This window comes from Artemia sp. Qi Xiang Cuo, chromosome 20, assembly GCF_049724085.1.
Source record: "Artemia sp. Qi Xiang Cuo chromosome 20, ASM4972408v1, whole genome shotgun sequence".
NCBI lineage: Eukaryota > Metazoa > Arthropoda > Branchiopoda > Anostraca > Artemiidae > Artemia > Artemia sp. Qi Xiang Cuo.
Genome location: NC_142813.1, coordinates 46,413,311 through 46,435,323, shown reverse-complemented (window position 1 = coordinate 46,435,323; position 22,013 = coordinate 46,413,311). Strand labels below are relative to the sequence as shown.

Sequence of the window (22,013 nt, the reverse complement as noted above, 5' to 3'; positions counted from 1 at the left end):
AAAAAAAGAATGGCTTTTTAAGATCTTTATCAGTCTTAAGGGGAGCATATAAAAGGGCAAGATGACGGTTGCCCTTCGTTCCGTTTTCAACATTCCTCTCAGAATGCCTTTAAAGTTTCAATTTAATACCCTTAGCCGTTCCTTAGATATTGGTGGTGTGCCCTTTAGACAGCCCTGCTGCATATAGTGTGCTTTGAATTTGTTTGTTACCCCTCAATATTTTTCAATAGTTTTACCCTCATATTCTTAACCTTTTTGGAGATTCAGGATCAAACGTATCCCTTTTTCCCAATGAACAACCTAGTATGTACACAATGGACAGCTCTCATAACTTAAAACACTTGGTACAGGGGCTGTGGGGGACTACATCATCCCCGGAGGTAAAGTTATTTGACTATTTTGAGCAAGATGGCCATTTCAAAATTTTAATATATTTTTTGGAGGGAGGGCAGCTAGAAAAGGATTGGGAGGGGGACTAGTTGCCCCCGACGACTTTCAACATCCTCCTCTACATGCCCTGAAAGTTTTAACTTAATATCCTCAGCTGTTTTCGGGATATGGCAGATATATACCTTTTTAATAAACAGGATGCACATAGTCTCTTTAAATTTTGTTTACCATACCCCTCAACATTCCCTGGGGTTCACCTTGATCCCCTTAGCCTTTTCGAACACACCTAGAATCAAACATCTCCCTTTTTCTAATGATAAATTCTTAATGTAAAAAGGGTGAATTGTATAATTTACAGTTTTTGCTTGCAAAAACAGTGATCCTATGAAAAAGAAATGATTCCATTTGTTTTTTTGCTAGTTTTGGGTCAAATATTTGATTTAACACTAAAACATTATATCTAACTTTTAAAAAACACTAGATGGCATGCAGACGTGTTAAACACATTGCTGTTTCTAATTATAGCAGAATAGAGGATGGAGCCACTCTTTCCCTGAGTACTCTCAAAAACATTAGGATCTATTAGTTTGATTAGTATCTTCACATATCGTTTGTGATAATGAGCAGTAATCAGAGACTAAACCTATTCAATAGTAAATAAACGAATTTATGAAATGGAGAATGCATTTAACGAATCTAATTTTAGCATTATTTCAAATAATTACAATTTATGAAGTTCAAACTTGCATATCAATCGCTATTAGCATAAGTATATGGGTAAAACTTGAGGGGAAACATTCTACCAGAGGCGTGATTAATAAAAGTTTACCATCCAATTCTAAGCGCTTTGGAACCCCTGAAAGGAGGTTTCAGCAGTCTATCTACAAAAAAGAAGAAATTTCGTAGTTTTCCTGACAGGGGTAGTCCCAGATGTATGCTTGTTCATTTATATCCCCAGGGGTGATTGTCTCGAATCAGTGACTTGGTATATCAAGAGAGGGTTGTTTCGACCCAAAATTGAAACTTTTAAGTAACTTAAGAAATTGTGCCGTAATAAAGAGCCCTTTTCGCCTCAAAACTAGTTTTGACCCAAATTTTCACGCTTAGATTAATAGCTGACAAGTGTCTGATTTATCTGATCCATTTTGTCCAGAGTATTATAAATTAGGAGCAGGCATTTGATTCAGTAAAAGAAAAAAATTCAATGAAAATCCGTTTCTTGTTTGCAATACCAGAGGCACGTTAAAATCATTTGTGCAATGTAAAAGGATAATATTGCTACGATTAAGATTGGCAGCGAGGTTACTAGTTGGTTCGATATGGAGTCAAGAACTAAGCAAGGTTGATTCTTATCCCCGATTATATGAATTATTTTTATGGGCTATTTCTTAAGGAAACGACAAAGGCTATAGGACGGCATGCAAGTAAATGGGAGGTTAAAATTCTCAGACTTAGGTCACACCAATGATCTGAGTGCTCTAAATAAAAAAAAATATTAGCTAAATGAATAAACTTTCCGTATGAGAGGTCAAGGCGTAAGAATATACTCGATAATCAATATTTAGAGGACTAGGTTGCTTGAATTTGGAAAAAATGAGGCTGATGAGGTAAGATTCGAGAATGTTAAAATTAACCGACTGGGTAGCCTTTCTTACCCAGGAAGCATTGTCGGTAACAAGAATGGTAGATACAGTGAAATTTTAAAAGTAGAATAGCCTGAAAAAAACTTGGGATAAAACGAGGATAAACCATGAATCTAGGATTAGGATACTAGAATCAATGGTGTCAATTATTGCTCTGAAATTCTAGATATTTTCTAGAGGAATTGTCTAAAACCAGGTTTAGAGGATTTACCAATAGGCGCGGACCTAGGGGCGCAATAAATTATCACTGATTTATTTTTTCTTAACACAAACTGGATTGATGTGATTTATCGTCAAAGTGCCAGGTGTACTCCGCTGCCATGCTACCTATTCACAGAAAAGTGATTTTAAAACAACACACAAATTCCTGTCGTACGTCGCCCAAGAACGACAGCTAAGAGTTCGGTATCACCTCTCTTTCATTACTTTTGGTTCATCAGCTGCGTTCTGTTCAGCGCTTCCACTATCCCCGAATTTTCGAGGATTTTTCCGAAAATCTTGCAAAAACGCTTGGGCCTAGAAGTGTCAAAGCTTTAAATCTGGCCCTGGTTACACTGAAAGAAAGATTAAGATGCTTTCGTCACGCCATACGTTTGAGAATGAAAGGCTTCCAAATATGGTACTTTTTGACAATCAAGCTGGGGCAAAAGGAAAAACAGGGTTTTTTCGGAAGGGGAAAGGAAGAGATCCTAAGAAAAGATATAAAGGAAGAAGGAGCTTTAGAGGATGGGAGGGAACTTCTAAATAGAGTGAGGTAGAAGACGAGCGCGTACAGCTCTGTTGGTTTCAGGCAACGTGGTGTTCTAATGAGTTTTCAGTAGAGGTTGCAGCTACACTGTTCATCAAAAACGAAAAAGAAAGAAAACTCTTTGAAGAAGCGCATAAGAAAGTTCTTAAGATCCCAAAGGACAAAATTGACAATTTTTAGCTGTGGTTAAACCTTTTCTGTTATTGTTTTCAATGAGAGCCTCATGTATTTGGATTCATATTTTTACGACAAATTCTGTGACATCGTTTTCAGCGACAAAGCAGTAGATTATTATTTTTCTTTTTAAATGAGGGGGGTAGCCAAATCAACTTTAAAGCTCTGTTTTTAATCCACAACAACCTTGAAAACATATTTACCTAACCCACGTCTTCCTTACAAAAAAAAGCACATAGAAATTTAAATTGATTTTTTCACCTGCATAAAGAGCAGTTAAAGCTTATTGCATTTTTAAGTACAACAAAAATATTAAAATATGATAAATCCTTTTGGCCCAAGCAGTAATTAAAGTTACATTTATCAGGATATGACACATTCTTTAAAAACAGCACAAGAGACGAGAAGAGATTCTGGACTGTGAGAGAACGTAGGGATAATTATAGTATTTAATAACCCTTCTTCAGTTGCGATCCTTGGCTACAGATAATGGAAGGTATTTTTTCCACCTTTACAAAACTTCAGTATCTCAGATTAACAATACTGTACATAGATACTTCAAATATTACCACTTGGTCAAAATCTTATATTTCTCAACCGTTTTCAATTGAAAAACGACATAATGAACTTGGATAATAATGATTTGCACATTTTAACTGTGACGTCAAAATACTAACATGTTTAGGTTAGAATATACTTAGAAAGAACTAGAACGCTTTAATTTTCAAAATAACACAGAATAAAATCTAAACAACACTTAGTTCGGATCTCCTACTATAGCTACATGCAATAAAATACTTAAATTCCTTTAAACTGACAACTAGGAATATAAAATTTTACACTACTTTTTTAATCACAATATTGGCATAGTAGAGACCAATTATAATAGCGGAATGTGTATTTTAGTGGCATCCTTTAGCAGTGAACTTCAAACGAATGACCATTGGGAGGTTATCCAATTAAAAAATAACTAAGCACTGCCACAGCAACTTTTTCTCAATGAAATGTTGTTTAGAGTTTCAGCATTACCATTTAACTATCATTAAAAACTATGTTTCAAGTAAAAATATTTAAACCAACAAAAATTTCTACACATAAACAGTTTCTAACAAAGTATGATATCAAAAACTTAATGAACAACTTTAAATTATCATCCTAACATTAATAAACGCTCCAGCAACGAAATCTAATAATTTCAGCACACGTGAATACATACACATAGTTTAATAATACTAAGAAACATGCGATACCATAGTACAAGTAAATCAGCCACTATGAACCCGGAAAAAATTACCTGGCGGGAATTTCTAAGGAATTATTGAGCAAAACCTTCAAAAATGTGTCGACTAACAACTTTAACAACCTAATATTGGCCTTTAGTAAGGCTTTTGAAAGATTGGTAAGGCTTTGAAAGACTAGATTGCAGCATTACTTCAATTAAGAACATTAAAAAATAAATTTAAGGCTGAAACCACGCAACGGTCAAAACTGTCATTAAAAGCCAAGAATTTATGAATGCATTATAGAAGTGGAAAATTTCAAAGACAAGGATTGATTCTAAAAGCCCTATCAACACTAATTTAATCCTACGTATTTGCTATAGATATTGATATCATATATATATATAACTCTGAACATAACCCAACTTACCAGATATATGTACGCGCGTTATTATGACCTTGAATCCGTGCATAATTCTGTTCTATTGAAAGGTGTGAGTTAGTTTGAATGACCACTGATTGAGCAGATTTAAAATCCTTGATAACTACGAAAATTCCAACCGTTATACCTATTTTCTTCTATTTTTAATAGGACAGCCAATAAAAAAGTAGAGATTTGCAACGGAGAATGGCAAAATTAAGAAAAAGTAATAAAAAAGCCAATTGAAAGACAAAATGATCTAATTCTACAACCAATTTCAAACAATTATTAAATCGACAGGGAAGCAAATAAGTTACAACCTTGAACTTGCTAATCTTTATAATATCTTTCACAAGTCAATTTTAAATGTAGATTTTAAACGATCATAATTTCAATAATATATGTGAGGGGTTTTTGGCTATTGTTGCCTCTATAAATTAATATTGCTTCATTGGAAGGTCAATAAAAAAGCTTACCAGGATTTTTATTATCTGGCCATTATTTAAGATGGATACTTTAATTAAAAAACAGAGTGGGCTAAAAGTGCTCTTAATATTCATAAAGACTACATTACATTTGCACCAGACTTATCCATTCAGAACTATTTTTACATGTTGGTCTTACTTGTGATTCCCTCTCTATTGAGTGTCTTCATTTAAATTTAGATTCACATACTAATTTCAAACGTGAAGCAAATAGCGAAAAACTGCAAGTTTACTTTAATACTTCACTGTCAAAATGCTTGGCATAGTGATACAAATAACGAAATGATACTGAAAAAAGTTGTGAATGTAATATATTGACGCTTCGAAAAGATTCACATAAAAAAAAAAGTAAAAGCTCATAGGTTTGATGGGTGTTGCTCTGTAATTGGGTGTACAGAGGTTGGTGACTGTCCCTGAAAAAATTTCAGATAAGTAGTTGCTTGGCTGGGAGCCAAGGCTCCCAGCCCTTCTGAGGGTTATCGCTATTTTTGTGAAGGATAATCGTAAAGTAACGGGGCGTTCTTTATCTTAAAGAAACCACGCTTCTGTGGGGAATGTTTGTCTTTTGTGTGAGTTAACCACCCGTATAAGTGGAAACAATTTAAGGGTTATGGTTAGCAGCGTAAAATCAAGCACCTGATAACACCGGAAACGATACTATAGAAAAGCTCTGAAAACTCAACTTACAAGAATATTTTGACGTTCATTTTAGAAACCCTCCTACACAATTCGCTGGTTTCTCTATGTATTCAGGCACAGTGAAATGAAATGTAATGAATGTAATAAAAATGAGGTTTGGTGCATGAAACGATTTCGTTCTCAAGGATACAGCCTTTAAGTACAGCGTCGCGAACATCCACTGATTAGCCACTCAGATAAAAAATAACTTAATTTTAACATTTATTTATAACATTTCACAATATCTACTCTAGTCTATCGCAGCTATAAAGATAACTCCCAGCCCTTCCTGCTTTCATATTTTTTTTTTTTTTAAACACACACTCGCTATTCACAACATTGCATATTAAATATCTGGCATATGAAAGTCTTAAGGTTTAAGATATGTAGCCTTTTCACATAGCGAACGAAGACTTGGAACTCCAGAAGAAATGTATGGCTAGTCTAGACAATAATTAATAGCACATGTAGAATTTTTCTGCGGCATTAAAAAAAAAAAGAAAAAAGAAAAGATAAACAAGTTGATAAGGCAGACAGAAGACTGTAAATATTCACTGAAATTCAATAGCGTACGCAAGTAACAGAATATTGTCAATGTAGGCTCGAAGTTGGGTGATGACTTCTTGCTGTTCAGAAAGGGATTGTTTCAACTAAAAAAAAAATAAAATAATACGTAATGCTCAACATGAGGAAAAAAAATACATTACTATAAGGGCTAACCAAAATATCATCTATAAGAGGTTTGTTCATAATAAAAAGGTGAATTATTGTTTTTCAGTAAAAATGTCTATTTATTCATCAATATCTTTTTAGTCCTCTTTAAGAAAATCCTGCTCAGGCTTAACACACTTAGGCCAGTTTTTTTCTTATTTTGGAATTAATTCCGGTATAAGCTTTCTGATTCTGAGTCCTTCCAGCGATGCGGGCTTCATCTCGTCAATCGTGACAGCACACAATCCTTTCATGGGTCTTTCGAGTCCCGAGAACACCTTATGACCCTTTGTCACTAGTTAAGACCCTTTTGAGAAGGTTTGGTCGCTTTTGACCCCACTCAACAGAGCCTGAGCGATGTCCACATGACGTCTTCTTTATCAAAATTGAGCCCTTCCAGAAGAAAAATGACTGTCACACATTCCATGCCCGGAACATCTGAAAATTGCATGGCATGATCTAACCAATATACTTATATCCCCAAAAGCGTCTCTAATGGTGATTTGACTACTCTCAATAACAATTCCATTCACAGACTGAAAGTTTGCATCGGATGCTGATGCACTGCGACGTCTACGGCAAGCATCGTTAGTAACATCTTTTCGACCTTCTGTGATGGAGCTTGTTCCATTTATAAACACTTTTCTGGCTCAAAATAGACTTGCCAAGGGCTGCTGCCAACATTTCAAATTGTGTTTTGAATAAAGTTCAATGCAGGTTTTTTACCAACATTATCAAAAGCAAAAACTTACCAAGAACGCACAACAGGGTTAACTTTAAAGCTCTTAAAAATTACAGAAGCAAAAAGGCTGATCATGTCAATACTTGTTAGAAACCGGTATACAAGTCCTCCCCCTTCAAAAAATAATCAAAATTGCGCAGTCCACGAAATTTGAAAATTCACTTTATCATTTGAGTATACCTTGTATTTATACTCGAAATCTTGTTTGGGCCATTCAGCTGCTAAAAAGCATTTCAGTTGCACTGTCATAACAACTCTTACATATGCCTGGCATAAAAGATGATAAACATTTAAAAGAAGAAATAAACCATAAACACTTAATTTAAACACGTTATTAGAGAGAAAGTATCATGATCGAAAATGGAGTTACCAAAGAAAGAATGGATCTGCTTCATTAATTGATACACTAACGTTGCACCTGAATAAGGTTATATCATTACATCATAGTCCACTATCACAGGAAATCCAATTTTATGATCTGGGGGAAGGGGGTAATTAATAACCTGTTCCCCACTATCCTGTCTGCAATTATGTTTTAATTATTTTTTTTAGAAGGAGGGAGGGGTTGGGGAATTGGATGATGAATACACCACATAATTTGGATAAAACTTAACCTGTTGGACATCCATCTGGTCCAATTCCTGTTGGTCCAGTTCCCGACCTTCTTGTACGCATCTCGAGACTAATTGTCCTTGGAGCTCGCGAGATTCCTTCAAGTCTAAAAGAGGAAAAAAAGGTTTAAAACAAATTTTAAGTGAAGAAATTCCAAAATAAAATAATCGAAGTGACAGAGCACGAAACATAGTAACAAGTAGTAAATGCAGTGCATTTCCTTGCTGAGTATGCGTTTTTATTTTGGATGGGCGAGCTGTTGAAGGAGATAGATATAAAGAGAGAGAGAAAGAAAGAGAGAGAGAGAGAGAGAGAGAGAGAGAGAGAGAGAGAGAGAGAGAGAGAGAGAGAGAGAGAGAGAGAGAGAGAGAGGGAGAGAGAGAGTCATAAAACTACAAAAAAGAGACTTTTTTTTGCATATTTTTAGATTAATTGCTATTTTCTTTTCTTATTATTAGATAGAATCTGCTTTATAAAGCACTGTCATTTTTGTCATGTTCAGTTAACTTAGAACTTTATAAATAAACTATTTTTTTTTAATGAGTACTATGATAAAAGTTTATTAGTAAGTTTTCTATTCAATTGGCTGTGAAGTGCAAATTTGGTTTGTTTTTAACTAATCAAAGTACTTTGTTCCAACCTAAATCTATCTTATCGACCAATGATCTAAATTAAAATCTCCTATATTGTCTAGCTAAGGTAGTTAAACTGAATTTGTAGGTTGCCAAATTAGTAAAAATCCATTTCAAGGGATTTGAGGATACATACTTTCAAAAAATAACCAACTAAAAATCCAGAAATACATAAATAGAAACATCCATGTTTCTGCTAGCGTGGACACTAGCAGAAATTGAAAAGTAGGTACCAAAATTTTAGAAAGTGAACGTTGTCATTCACTTATTTTTCTTCCTCTCTCAACTTCTATTATAATAACCATGGGCAAAGATTTAACAAGCATATATTATAATATTTCAGACTCCTGAAACTCTGAGCTCTGAAATTAAAGATCCAACTACCAATATGTTAGGAAGTTCTATTAACGTTTCCATAAAATGCGGTATCCACGCCATAATGTCAAATTTTAACACGCATACTGTAGAGCAATTTCTCAAGATGGGAGGCTCTAAAATTCCTGGTTGAGGTTTAAAACCGCAAAAAAAATCCACGGTTATCTTACAATTTCCATTCGCTGACATTTTGGCACTCTTACAGAAACATCGAAATAGGTATTTTTCAGAATCTACAGGAAGGGGATAACAGAAACAAAGGAGGATTATTGACCCCACCGCCCCCATTTAAAGTACTTTACCCCCAGCCCCCCTCAGTGCTGAAAAGAAGAGAAACAAGTACTATCACCAGGTTCCAATCGTGTGTTTTTTTTTTAAGTTAATCTCTTTTCAGGCTACTTTCTAATGATTTTGTCTTCCAAGGACAAGATGTTTTGCTCTAAAAATTATCTTCACTCAGCCTTGACCGGCTTAAAAACATGCACCATGAGATCAGCTCATATTTCCAATTCTTAACGAGAATTTATCTATGCTTTTCGTAACAACTTTAAGGACAATTAATAATTTTCACCATGCCAAGTCCAGGCAAAGGAAAAAGTTATCCTTCAATGTAGGCATTCTACTTGTGAAAATATAAGGACAGGAAAAAAAAGAGAATTATAAACAAAAACAATGTGAAAATAAGCAATACAAGCAAAAAAGAGGAAAAGATCTGTGTCTTGCTAAAAACTTAAAATTAATAAAAATTTTTCACATGGTGAATGGAAGCTGTTTAGACAAAAAAAAAGTCATGCACTTTTATCTAAGAGGTAATTTTTATTGTGTACTTTCACATTATATAGGCACTTCTAAAAAGTCAAGTTGGGTTAATACTAATTTTAATAAAATAGGATGAATATATAATAGTTTATAAAAAAAATTGTGGGGGGGGGGAGGGCAAAGCATTGCACATATTCAATATGTAACAATATGCAAATAATTCAAATTAATTAAGGGCAACCAGACTTCTGAAGTAATTTACACATGGAAAAGTCAAATGAAATATCTTTCTTCATCTTATTAAACATACCATCATTTTCAGATTTGAGCCTTTTCACTTCTCTTTCAAGATCCTGAATCTTGGTAACCAGATTTTCTTGATCTTGAACCACTGAAGACTGTACTGGTGCTTCTAATCGATCAAGAAGTCCTCGACCCTGCTCAGGCTGAGCCGTTGGCTCCTGAATGAGATGCTGATAATGCTCTCTTTCTTTAAAAAGATCAGCATCTCTTCGCGAGGAGTGGCTCTGAAGCTGTCTAATCTCTACTCGAGCTTCTCTCAATTCTTCTCTGTTTTCTTTTATTTCTGACTGAAAAGCAAAACATACTCCATTTTCAGCTTCTTTTAGAACGAAAATATTGCAATCGAAAGTGACAGCAATAAAAAGAAGAAGAAGTGGCAGATTTCTTCGAAGAGATAGAAATATTGCTTAAGTTGGGCATACATTTAAATGTCTTGTGTGATGCTAACTAGACACTCATACTTTCAGTCATTTCACTTTAGTTTCAATGGGAGATATCATAAATTAATTTCTTAGACCACACAGCCTTTCCAATTTAAATTAAAAGTGAAAGAAAATATATGAAATGGAAGGATATTCAATGTTTTTTTGTAAATACATTTATTATTGTCTTAATTGAAAGTTTTTTCCCGTACTGGTGTATTTTCATTTCATTTTATTTATATAGAAAAGTATCATTGGCATTCCTAATTAAATTTATAACTTAGGCCGCTAAAATAGTCCTCAGAATTCCATATATCCTTTCTCCTAATGAGCCCAATATCTATATCATTCAAACCAGGTTTTGACCATTTGCTTCACTAACCAAGTTGACTTTCAAAGATGGCTTGATTGCATGAGCTATTCACTTTTCTAGCATTTAAAAAAAGTATAATTATTAAAGCATGAAGCATATTCACAAATTATTGGAAACCTTTGGCCATTATACATACATAAAGGTCCACTTAGAAGAGACTTTGTGGCAAGGGGTGAAGATATCTAGAGCCTGGACCCACCTCCATCGAGACATCACATCTTATATTTTATCTATAGTTGTCATGTTGCGCCATTTCTTTTTTCTTTTTTTTTAAATCACCCTCCAAATAAATTGGCACTCGCTAGACTAAACTTTTCACGAGGTAAGGTAATTTAAACTAGGAGATTTGAGTATTTTCAGGATCTACCCTCACTGAAAAGCAAAACATACTCCATTTTCAGCTTCTTTTAGAACGAAAATATTGCAATTAAAAGTGACAGCAATAAAAAGAAGAAGAAGTGGCAGATTACTTTGAAGAGATAGAGATATTGCTTAAGTTGGGCATACATTTAAATGTCTTGTGTGATGCTAACTAGACACTCATACTTTCAGTCATTTCACTTTAGTTTCAATGGGAGACATCATAAATTAATTTCTTAGACCACACAGCCTTTCCAATTTAAATTAAAAGAGAAAGAAAATATATGAAATGGAAGGATATTCAATGTTTTTTTGTAAATACATTTATTACTGTCTTAATTGAAAGTTTTTTCCCGTACTGGTGTATTTTCATTTCATTTTATTTATATAGAAAAATATCATTGGCATTCCTGATTCAATTTATAACTTAGGCTGCTGAAATAGTCCTCAGAACCCCACACATCATTTCTCCTAATGAGCCCAATATTTATATCATTCAAACCAGGTTTTGACCATTTGCTTCACTAACCAAGTTGACTTTCAAAGATGGCTCGATTGCATGAGCTATTCACTTTTCTAGCATTTAAAAAAAGTATAATTATTAAAGCATGAAGCATATTCACAAATTATTGGAAACCTCTGGCCATTATACATACATAAAGGTCCACCTAGAAGAGACTTTGTGGCAAGGGGTGAAGATATCCAGAGCCTGGACCCACCTCCATCGAGACATCCCATCTTATATTTTATCTATAGTTGTCATGTTGCGCCATTTCTTTTTTCTTTTTTTTAAATCACCCTCCAAATAAATTGGCACTCGCTAGACTAAACTTTTCACGAGGTAAGGTAATTTAAACTAGGAGATTTGAGTATTTTTAGGATCTCCCCTCCCCCTAAGCCATTTCACGTTTTTTGCCTGGTTTATGTTTTTATTTTTGTTTATGTATTTCATTTTTGGGTTTGCAACTCTGGCATAAGGAAATAGAAATTAATTTTGTCCTAACAAGATGAGAATAAACTGGCCATGATTCTAAGTTCATATTGGGCTAAGTGGTTAATCTAGTCCTCCGTCACATCGGCATTTATAATCCTTCTTTCTTATTGGACAAGTTTGAACACATGTTTGAAAAGCTCTAATTTTACTCTTCTTAAAGTGCCCCCAAAGACCCCACGGAGCCAAGGCCAAAAAAGCTATGAATTAGAAGTGGCGTGGTCTAAAAGAAAAAATCAATAACATATTGTGCCAACATCGTTCTTTACTTAGGCAGCGGTATGGCGCTGCCTCTGATTGTAATTTTTATTTTTATATTTTTTGTAACTTAATGGTCCCTTTGTTCGTAATTTTGATGGGTAAAGCCATATTTCAATAGATGTGTAATATACGGAAAAGAATTTTGACAACAGCTAACAGTTCAAAGTCAAGGTGTTACAACAACCCCAATATTATAAAATAAGTTTTATAAAGTCTTTCTGTCTTTTTTTTTTAGAGAAAGAGAATTTATTAAAAAAATTAAAAAAGAAAAATCACATCAATGGATTCCCCGAGAAAAAAAGAAAAACAAGAAAAAGCAGAAAAATCACCACTTGAGACCCTGTACCATACTAATCTAATGCAACAATACTATTCTATATTATTTCCTTACTCAATCTAAAAAGAAAAGAAAAAGAAATTATGAATACCAATACATTTGTCCATAAGCAGCCTACGAATGTATCAACCTCTTAGGAATGTATCTTCTTTCTTCCAATTTTATTGTGAATTTATGAAGTAACTTTTAGTGTTAGTTCAGGGCACAATGACAAGCTGCACAGAGCTTTCACTTATTTCCCAGGGTTCAGGGCAGTTAATAAAAAATTAAATTAAAAAAACAATAAAAACAAAATTTCAACTGAAAAAAGGAGCAACATTGAAACTTAAAGTGAACAGAAATTATAATTAGGCTGCGCAATCGCGTTGCCTAAGTAAAGAACAATGTTGGCACTATGTATTTTTTTTTCTTTAGACCAGGGCACGTCTTATCGAAAGAGTTGTCATAGGAACTTAAAAAATTACTTATTCGATTGAAAATTGGAGTGGTGTGTGGTCATTCTAACAGTCGATAGTGATTGGGAGGTAACTAACACCCCATCCACGCTCACCCTTTCTCCAAACACATCCAAACAACATTTTGAGATAACCATTTTTTTCTGCGTAGTTTATTTCCAAATAGAAGTTATATTTTTGAGGAGGACAGTCCCCCACAACTCTCAGGGGAAGGGTCGCAAGTTATGCTCTGGGTGCATATAAGGTTTTACAGGAACTGTTGTCGTAAAAACATTAAAAAACGGTCATTCGATTGGAAATTCAAAGGGCTAGTGCCATTTTTAATAGTCGAAAGTGTTTGGAGGGCAACTAACCCTCGTCTCACGCCTACCTTTTCCCCAGAGACATCTAATCAAAATTTCGAGATACTCATTTTGTTTTACGTACTCGAAAGTTCGGGAAATTGGGTCTTTAAGGCTGTCACCCCCCCCCGAGCCCTCAAGGCGAGGACGGTAAGTTATGCCCGGGGGGCATATAAGGTTTTTTATAGAAAGCGTTGTCGTATAAACCTCAAAAAAGGCCCATTTAATCGGAAATTGTAGTATCAAGTGCCCTTTTAAATAGTCGAAAATGATTGAAAGACAACTAACAACCCTTCCAGGTCCGCCATTTATCCAAACACATCAACTCAAAATTTTGAGATAGCCATTTTGTTCAACATAGTTAAAAATTTTACAAATTAGGTCTTTGAGGATGATAAACCCGTCAGAGCCATCGGGGCAAGGGTTGTAATTTATGACCTGGGGGCATTTAAGGCTTTTATACATAGTGATGTTGTAGAAACTTCAAAAAGGGCTCATTCAATTGGAAATTAGAAGGGCTTGTGCCCTTTTTAACTCTCAAAAATGGTTTCAGGATAACTAACACCCCTCTCACACACACCAGTCCCCAGACATATTCAATCACAATGTTTAGTTAGCCATTTTGTTCGACATAGTTAAAAAGTCCAGAAAATTTATTTTTGATAATGATTCTCCCCCCACAGCCCTCTGGGCAAAGGTTGGAAATCATGCCATGGGGGCATATAAGGTTTTTTTATAGAAAGCGTTGTCGTAGAAAATTCAAAAAGGAATCATTCCATTAGAAACTGAAACTACTAGTGCCCTTTTTAATAGTCGAAAGTGATTGGAGGGTAAGTAACCCCCCTCTCACGCCCATCATTGTCCCGAACACATCGAATCAAAATGGTGAGATAATCGTTTTGTTCAACGGAGTTGAAAGGTCCGGACATTATGTCTTTGAGGATGACTGTCTTTGAGGATGACAGCCCCCCTAAAGCCCTCAGGGCAAAGGGGGTAAGTTATGCCTTGGGGCATATAAGGTTTTTATAGAAAGGGTTGTCGTAGAAATTCAAAAAGGGCTAATTCGATTGAAAATTGAAAGGGATAGTGCCCTTTCTAATAGTCACAAGTGATTGGAGGGTAAATAACCCCCCTCTTACGCCAATCCCTTCCCCACACATCCCATCCAATTTTTGAGACAGCAAATTTCTTCAACATAGTTGACAGTTCGGTACATTAGGTCTTTGAGGACGACACCCCCCCAGCCCTCAGGGGAAGGATTGTACATTATGCCCTGAGGGCATATTATGTTTTTTATTGAAAGCGTTGTCGTAGGAACTTCAAAAGGGCTCATTTGATTGGATATTGAAAGGGCTAATGCCTTTTTTAATAGTTGAAAGTGATTGGAGAGCAACTAACGCCCCTATCACGCCCACCAATTCGCCAAACACATCCAATCAACATTTTGAGGTAGCCGTTTTGTTTAACAACAGTTGAAAGTTCTGGAAATTAGGTTTTTGAGGATGACAACCCCCTCACAGCCCTAAGGGCAAGGGAATATAAGGTGTATAGGCTATAGACAGCGTTGTCGTAGAAACTCAAAAAGGGCTCATTCGATTGGAAATTGAAAGGCCAAGTGCCCTTTCTAACAGTCGAAAGTGATTGGAAGGCTTGACATTTTTATAGTAAAGATCGATGGGGTAGTTTCACGCTTGGTAGATTATTTGATTTTATTTTTGCTCATTGTCGGTCTAATGGAGTTCTTTACTTTTCTCTGAAAACCTAATTTTGTGGAAAAAGGTTTTTTAATTAATTTCGTATATAAGGTGGCTTACCTTCTCCTTAATACCCTGCTCTGAACGCTCAAACATTTTAGAACTTCTGAAAAAGCCTCTAAGTTCTAATTAAACGGCCCTTGTGTTTCAGGAGTAAATCTTAAAAAATTGGGATGAAGAGTCAAACTTCAGCGTAAGAGTAAGTTATTGAAGAGGGGCTAACTCCCTCATATACGGAACAACTTTTGTTCATTTTAAGTGTTAATGTTGTTCCCTACTTTCAGTTGGAAAAACTTTTTTTTAATTTAATATCTGATAGTTTTTCATAAATTTCTTTGCAGAAATTTCTTGCAGACGATTCCACCTGAAAAATTCTCATTAGCATACGGTCATTTAAAAAGACTGATTTCTGATCATTTTTCGAACCATGACGGATATCCCATTCCATGGAACACTTGTCCCGGAAACCTCCCCCCCCACCCCATCCCAGTGGAAAGTTGCTCCCGCGGAAAATGGAGGGCTAGTTGACCTTCAATCTTTTTGTTTACTTAAAAAGGGAGCTAGAACTTTCAATTTGAGATCAAACGAGCCCTCTCCTAATCATCTGGGATCTCTTATTAAATGTGATCACCCCTGGAAAAAAAACACACACACAAAAAAAAGAAATAAAGATGCATGCATGATCTTTCTTTATGCAAATTTCCATATTTCTGTATATAGGAGCTAGGAACCCTACTCTACAGTAGGGTTCGCTAGTACACTGAATTTGAGGATATGATTTTCATTAAGGTCACTTGACGTCCCCCCCCTTCCTTTGCAAAAATTCTGCGAATTTTCTCAGACCCGTAACTTTTGATGGGTTACATTAATATTATTGAACTTTATATATTTTGATTCAGCAAAAAGATTTGATTATTTTAATTTCTATTGTTATCAAAACTCTTTTTTAAGAGTCTCAGTTACTATTGAGTCGTCGCTCCTTACTTACAGTTTGTTAGTAGGAAGGCCATAACGACTCGTGACCCTACATAATTCGGTTATCAAAAGAATGTATCTCCACTAACGGGTCAATGACACCTTTTTCAAGGTCAATCAGGGGCTGTTTCTAAGTGTATTGACTCCAGGACAAAGTCAATACACTTGCCCTTGCCCTGAGGGTTGTAAAACCCTTGCCCTGAGGGTTGTGGGGGAGTTCTCCTTCTCAAAAATATATTTTCTATCTGGAAATCAACTATGCTGAACAAAATAGCTATCTCAAAATTTTAATTAGATGTGTTTGGGGGAATGAGGGGCATGGGGGGGGGGCTAGTTGCCCTCCAATCAGTTTCGAGTATTAAAAACGGTACTAACCCTTCAAATTTCCAATCGAATGAGCCTGTTTTGAAGTTTCTACAACAATACCTTCTATAAAAACCTTATAAGCCCCCAGAGCATAACTTAAAACCCTTGCCCTGAGGGTTGTGAGGGAGTGTCCTCCTCAAAACATACATTTTCTATCTGGAAATCAATTATGCTGAACAAAATGGCTATCTCGAAATTTTGATTAGATGTGTTTGGGGGAATTATGGGTGTGGGGGGGGGCTAGTTGCCCTCCAATCACTTTTTGACTATTAAAAAGGGCCTAGAACTCTTGATTTCTAATCGAATGAGTCCCTTTTGAAGTCTCTATGACGACCCCTTCCATATGAAGTGCCCTGCCAACATTGTTCTTGTATGCCCTCAGGGCATAACTTAGAACCCTTGCCCAAGGGTTGTGGGGGACTGTCCTCCTCAAAAATATATTTTCTATAAGAAAATCAACTACGCTGAACAAAATGGCTATCTCAAAAATTTGATTGGATGTGTTTGGGGGAATGATGGACGTGGGGGGGGGGGGCCTAGTTGCCCTCCAATCACTTTTGACTACTAAAAAGGGCACTAGCCATCCCAATTTCCAATCGAATGAGCCCTTTTCGAAGTTTCTACAACAACTCCTTTGATACGAAGTGCTTGCCAAAGAAAGAAGAAGAAGAAAAGAAAAAACACATTATGCTGCCTATGAAAAATAAGCATAACATGAGCAAATTTTGCTTTTTATTTTTTTTCCACAAATGATAATATATTATCTAATGCATCTATAGTTGATTTATTCTTTACAAAGCCAAATTGTGAATCAACGATCCATTTGTTAGTGTAACTTAAGGAATCAATTTTTTTCAAAAGTAATCATTAAAAATTTTTCCAACATTACAAAACCAGCTTATAGGTCTATAGGAAAAAACAGAACTATCTTTATTTTTTTTTTACTAATTATAAGAATATTTGCAACTTTTCATTAAATAGGGAAATATGACAGCTTCACTCACTGAGGTATGGTAGTGTATGTTCTGTAATTTTTCTTAATGTGGGTTGGCCAGCCATTCAACACCATTACTGGACTTACATCTTTTATGGCTTGTGTGCCAGGGATCAGATCTACCTTTTGTTGATAAAAAAAATTTTCTCAGTCCTCTGATTTGGCTTTCAGGATTGCAGATTTGTATTTTTTCTTTAGTACTTTTACATTATTTACACTGTCATTCAATGAGTACTGTCTGCTTAATTGTTGAAGGTGGCAGTATTTTCATCTAAGAAGACTTAGCTCCTGAATCCACCACCTAATATACATCTTGCCATTAGCAGAGTAAATAGGGGTAGATTCAGACATAGCTTTAAGGAATAAACTTGTCATAAATTTTACAGCTTGGTCTATTTCTGGCTGAGATGACAGGTTCATACAGTCATATAGTCTTTTCAAATAGTCTATATATGAAACTTAACACCATCACTGCCATCTACAAATATATTAATAGGCAAATATTGATAAGTTAGGTTAGGTTAGCTAGATGGCTCTTGGATGTTTGTTTTATAAATCATTTTCAAGACTTTGAGCATAGAAATAATTATTGAAAAATGTGATTAAAAAAAGGAAATACAGTGAAAGAAGTTCTCCAACTAGAAAATATGTCAACTAGGATTATTTTGCATATTCTAACCTAAAAATTATCTGGTAAAATTCTACTTTAGCTACTTTTGGCTATCTTGGAAAGGGGTTAGGTTAGGAAAATCAAACTTTCAGGGATTGGTCTACAGGCTAAAGTATGGGTAATCTTCTCAAATATAGGACTCACAAAAGAAAGACCACATTGAAATCTCAAAGCCAGTATTGATAAACAGGTTTCCACAGCATAGTGAGATACTTCTCAGTCTGTGAGAAAGATTTAAACGTTAGATTTCTGGGGTTTAGGGAGACAAAAAGGTAGCTAGGTTAGGTTATGTATTTAATATATGCTATGCTTTACCCCCCCCCCCCCCTCCTAATGTGCAAATATATAGCCTAAATTTGTTCACAAACTATTATATTTTCCTCCTATTTTGTTTTATTTCATAAGCATTAACTAAACTTCACTTCTCATATGTGTCCTGTATCTGAGAAGAGTACCAAAGTAAGTCCAGCAAAGGTATTTTGAAGTACCTACCTCCACTCCTTCTCCCTCTAGAGCAGTGGCTCCCAACCAGTGGTACACATACCCCAGGGGGTATGCTAAACCCTTGAAGGGTGTATGCAAAGGTCCCAAAATTAATTTAGTCTACATCTTTAAAACTTTTTTCTGACTCAGTTCCAACATTTTCCTCAAAATCAGACAACCCATTGTATGTAATTTCAGACTCATTTTCAGAACTTTTGCTTTCAGTAACCCGCTAATTTTTCTCCATAGCTGTAAGGTCTTGTTCACTTTCACCTTTAGTAACCCACTAATTTTTCTCCATAGCTGCAAGGTCTTGATCAGATCAGTCACAGACAATTTGAACCCAGTGATTTCAGTATCTTGTCATCTGTTGAAATACAAAGTTTGTGAATTGTGGTTACAAACAAAAATGGATAGATTCCTGATCAGGAATAAAAAGAAGCCAAATGATGGTACCCCAAACTCAGAACCTGCAACTAAGAAGAAGAAATATGACAAATCATGTTTGGTCAAAGTGCGTCAATATTTGTCAAAATACCTAGGGCTCAGATTTAGTGTGACAAAATCTACTCCAGTGAATGCACAGTGATTTCTTTGTGGCCAAGTCTTGGCCAACAGTTCCATGAAACCAGCACATATGAACTGGCATCTCAGTAATGTGCACCCTTCTCGTGTTGGTAAGCCAATAGTGTTTTTCAAGTGCAAACAAGAAGCATTCCCTAGTAACTGTTTGGAAATTGCAAAAGTGACATCATTTTCTTCCAAGGCTCTCTGGGCTTCATATGCTGTGTCCTATTTAGCTGCAAAACAGAAAAAACCACACACCATTGCTAAAAAGTCTGATATTACCAGCACTAGTGAAAGTCAGTGAAATAATTTTTGATACAAAAACTGCTACTGCCCTTCAGTCTATACCTGTGTCAAACAATACTATTTCAAGAAGGATAGAAGACATTGAAAGCGATATTGTCATGCAGGTTGTTGAGAAAATAAAGGTGACAAAGATGTTTGCATTACAGCTTGACAAAAGCACAGATGTGTCAGGTGAAGCCCAGGTGATTGTCTTTGTCTGATATCAAGACTGTTCTGACATAAGAGAAAATATTCTGTTTTGTCAAAACCTAAAGTCAAGAACAACAGGAGCAGAACTATTCAAGGTGATTGACAAATTCTTCGCAGAAAGGGGCATCTTGTGGGACTGGTGTCTATCAGTTTGCAGTGATGGGGCTGCTGCCCTAACAGTGAAGAATAATGGTCTCATGGCCTGGATAAGAAGAAAAATCCAAAGGTGAAGTGGTTGCACTGCATCATCTACAGGCAAGCTCTTGCATCAAAAAGGATGAACGCACATCTGCACAAGACCCTCAACAAGGCTGTGAAAGTGATCAACTTCATCAAAGCCGAACCACTGAACTCAAGACTGTTCAAGTTGCTCTGCCAAGAGATGGGTTTGGCACATCAACATTTACTTCTGCACACAGAAGTTCACTGGTTGTATTGTGGGAAGATATTAAACAGACCCTTTGAGCTTTGACAAGAAGTTCATATGTTTCTTCTGGAGCAAAGTCTGCATTCAGTTCACTTTTTGTAAACTAGGACTGGGTCTGCAGGCCAGCCTATCTTGCAGATGTTTTCAACAAACTGAATGACTTGAGTCTCTCAATGCAAGGTTTCTGGATGGACAAACTCTCCCTCAATTCAAAGATGTGTGCTTTTCTCAAGAAATTGGAGTTCTGGCTTAAAAAGGCTCAAAGAAACAACATTAGTGTCTTCCCAACCCTTGACAAGTTTGCAGTTGATAGTGAAATTGATAACCTCAACACAATCTGTGATTGTGTTTGGGAGCATATGACAAAGTTGCAAGATGAACTTGTGTCATATTTCCCATCAATTATAACCCAGGATTGGATCCCAAATCCATTTGTTGGAGACGTGACCTCAAGCTCCAGTCTTAGTGACAAGCTTACAGAGAATCTGATCAAACTTGCCAGTGATTGCACCTTAGAACTGAAATTCCAAAATGTAACTGTTTCCCAGTTTTGGTTAGAGACTTAAGCAGAATACAAGGAACTAAGCGAAATTTCCATGTCTGTTTTGTTGCCATTTGGATCCAATTACCTTTGTGAAGTGTCATTGATCAAAACCAAACACAGAAACAGACTGAGTGTACAAAATGACCTTATAATTGCCAATAGTGACATTGAGCCAAGATTTGATGATATTTTAGCTAAAAAGCAGCCTCAAGTTTCTCATTGATTTTGTATGTACTTTTACACATTTGTGCACCATCATATATGACAATAAATCTTGTGTTGTTGAAAATCTAATTTTAGTTAAGAAAAAAATAAAACAACAATTCTCAAGAAAGGGGTATGCAACCTTTTTGGGCCTTGATTAGGGGTACGCAGAACAAAAAAGGAACCACTGCTCTAGAGGATCCTGAAAATTGCCTACATGACCTATTGAAATTTTGACAAAACAACATTTTATCCTAATTTTCAGTTATCAGTTTCCTTTTCTCTGGCTTAAATTCTAAAAATGCAATTCCTGTTATTTGACTAGAATTTTAAGCCATATCAACGTGTTTTTTTTGTTTTTTTTCAAAATTTAGGAAATGTATTTGCATATGTTTAAAACCTTATAAATTGGGATTGAGCCAAGTTGTGAAGCTGCAAACAATTTTGTTGAACTTTATTTAAGCAGAAAATCTATTTTGCCAGGTTTCACTTTTATAACACACAGATTTTTAAAGGTCATCTAAGTTCAGGACCCTCTACCAGGAGGAGTGGAGGTAGGTACTTCAAAATACCTTCCCAGGACATGCTTTAGCCAGTAGACCTATCCCTGAAAGTTTCATTTTCCAAACCTAACCCCTTTCTAAGATAGCCAAAATTAGCTAAAGTAGAATTTTACCAATTATTTTCTTACCATGTCTCCTTATGTAGTTGACTGCTCATACATTTATACCAAGATCTGTTTTGTAAGGTTTCACTTTCATAACGCAAAGATTTTTAAAGGTTACCAAAGGTCACTGCCCTCTAGAGAGAGAATGAGTGGAGGTAAGTACTGCAAAATAGATATCCACTCTTTGACTGTTGGAAAAAAATTAGTTTATAAGCTTATATAAAATGGTACTGTCTAATCTCCTTATAATTAAAAATATTTTTGCCATCTAGTTGGAAAATTTTGCCCATCCCTATAGGAGAAATCTATATTTGCCACCTAGTTGACAAGAAACATTTCCCCAGCAAAACTTTTATTTTCCAACCAGTTGACTAATAACTTCTCCCCAGCAACACTTAAATTTGCCAACTAGCTAGAAAGAACCATTGCCCCAG

The 22,013-nt window shown here is 35.6% G+C and overlaps 1 protein-coding gene across 1 annotated transcript; it reads right to left on the bottom strand.

Annotated features, from left to right (window-relative positions):
• Positions 1-3,632: 3,632 nt before the first annotated feature.
• On the bottom strand, positions 3,633-21,779 carry LOC148940282 (uncharacterized). Its single transcript, XM_089105951.1, has 4 exons — positions 21,604-21,779; positions 9,901-10,180; positions 7,827-7,930; positions 3,633-6,409 (listed from the first exon to the last, which is right to left on the bottom strand). Exons 1-4 carry the CDS (start codon positions 21,604-21,606, stop codon positions 6,311-6,313), a joined length of 486 nt encoding a protein of 161 aa, XP_088962077.1. The 5' UTR covers positions 21,607-21,779; the 3' UTR covers positions 3,633-6,310.
• Between the last annotated feature and the right edge of the window lie 234 nt (positions 21,780-22,013).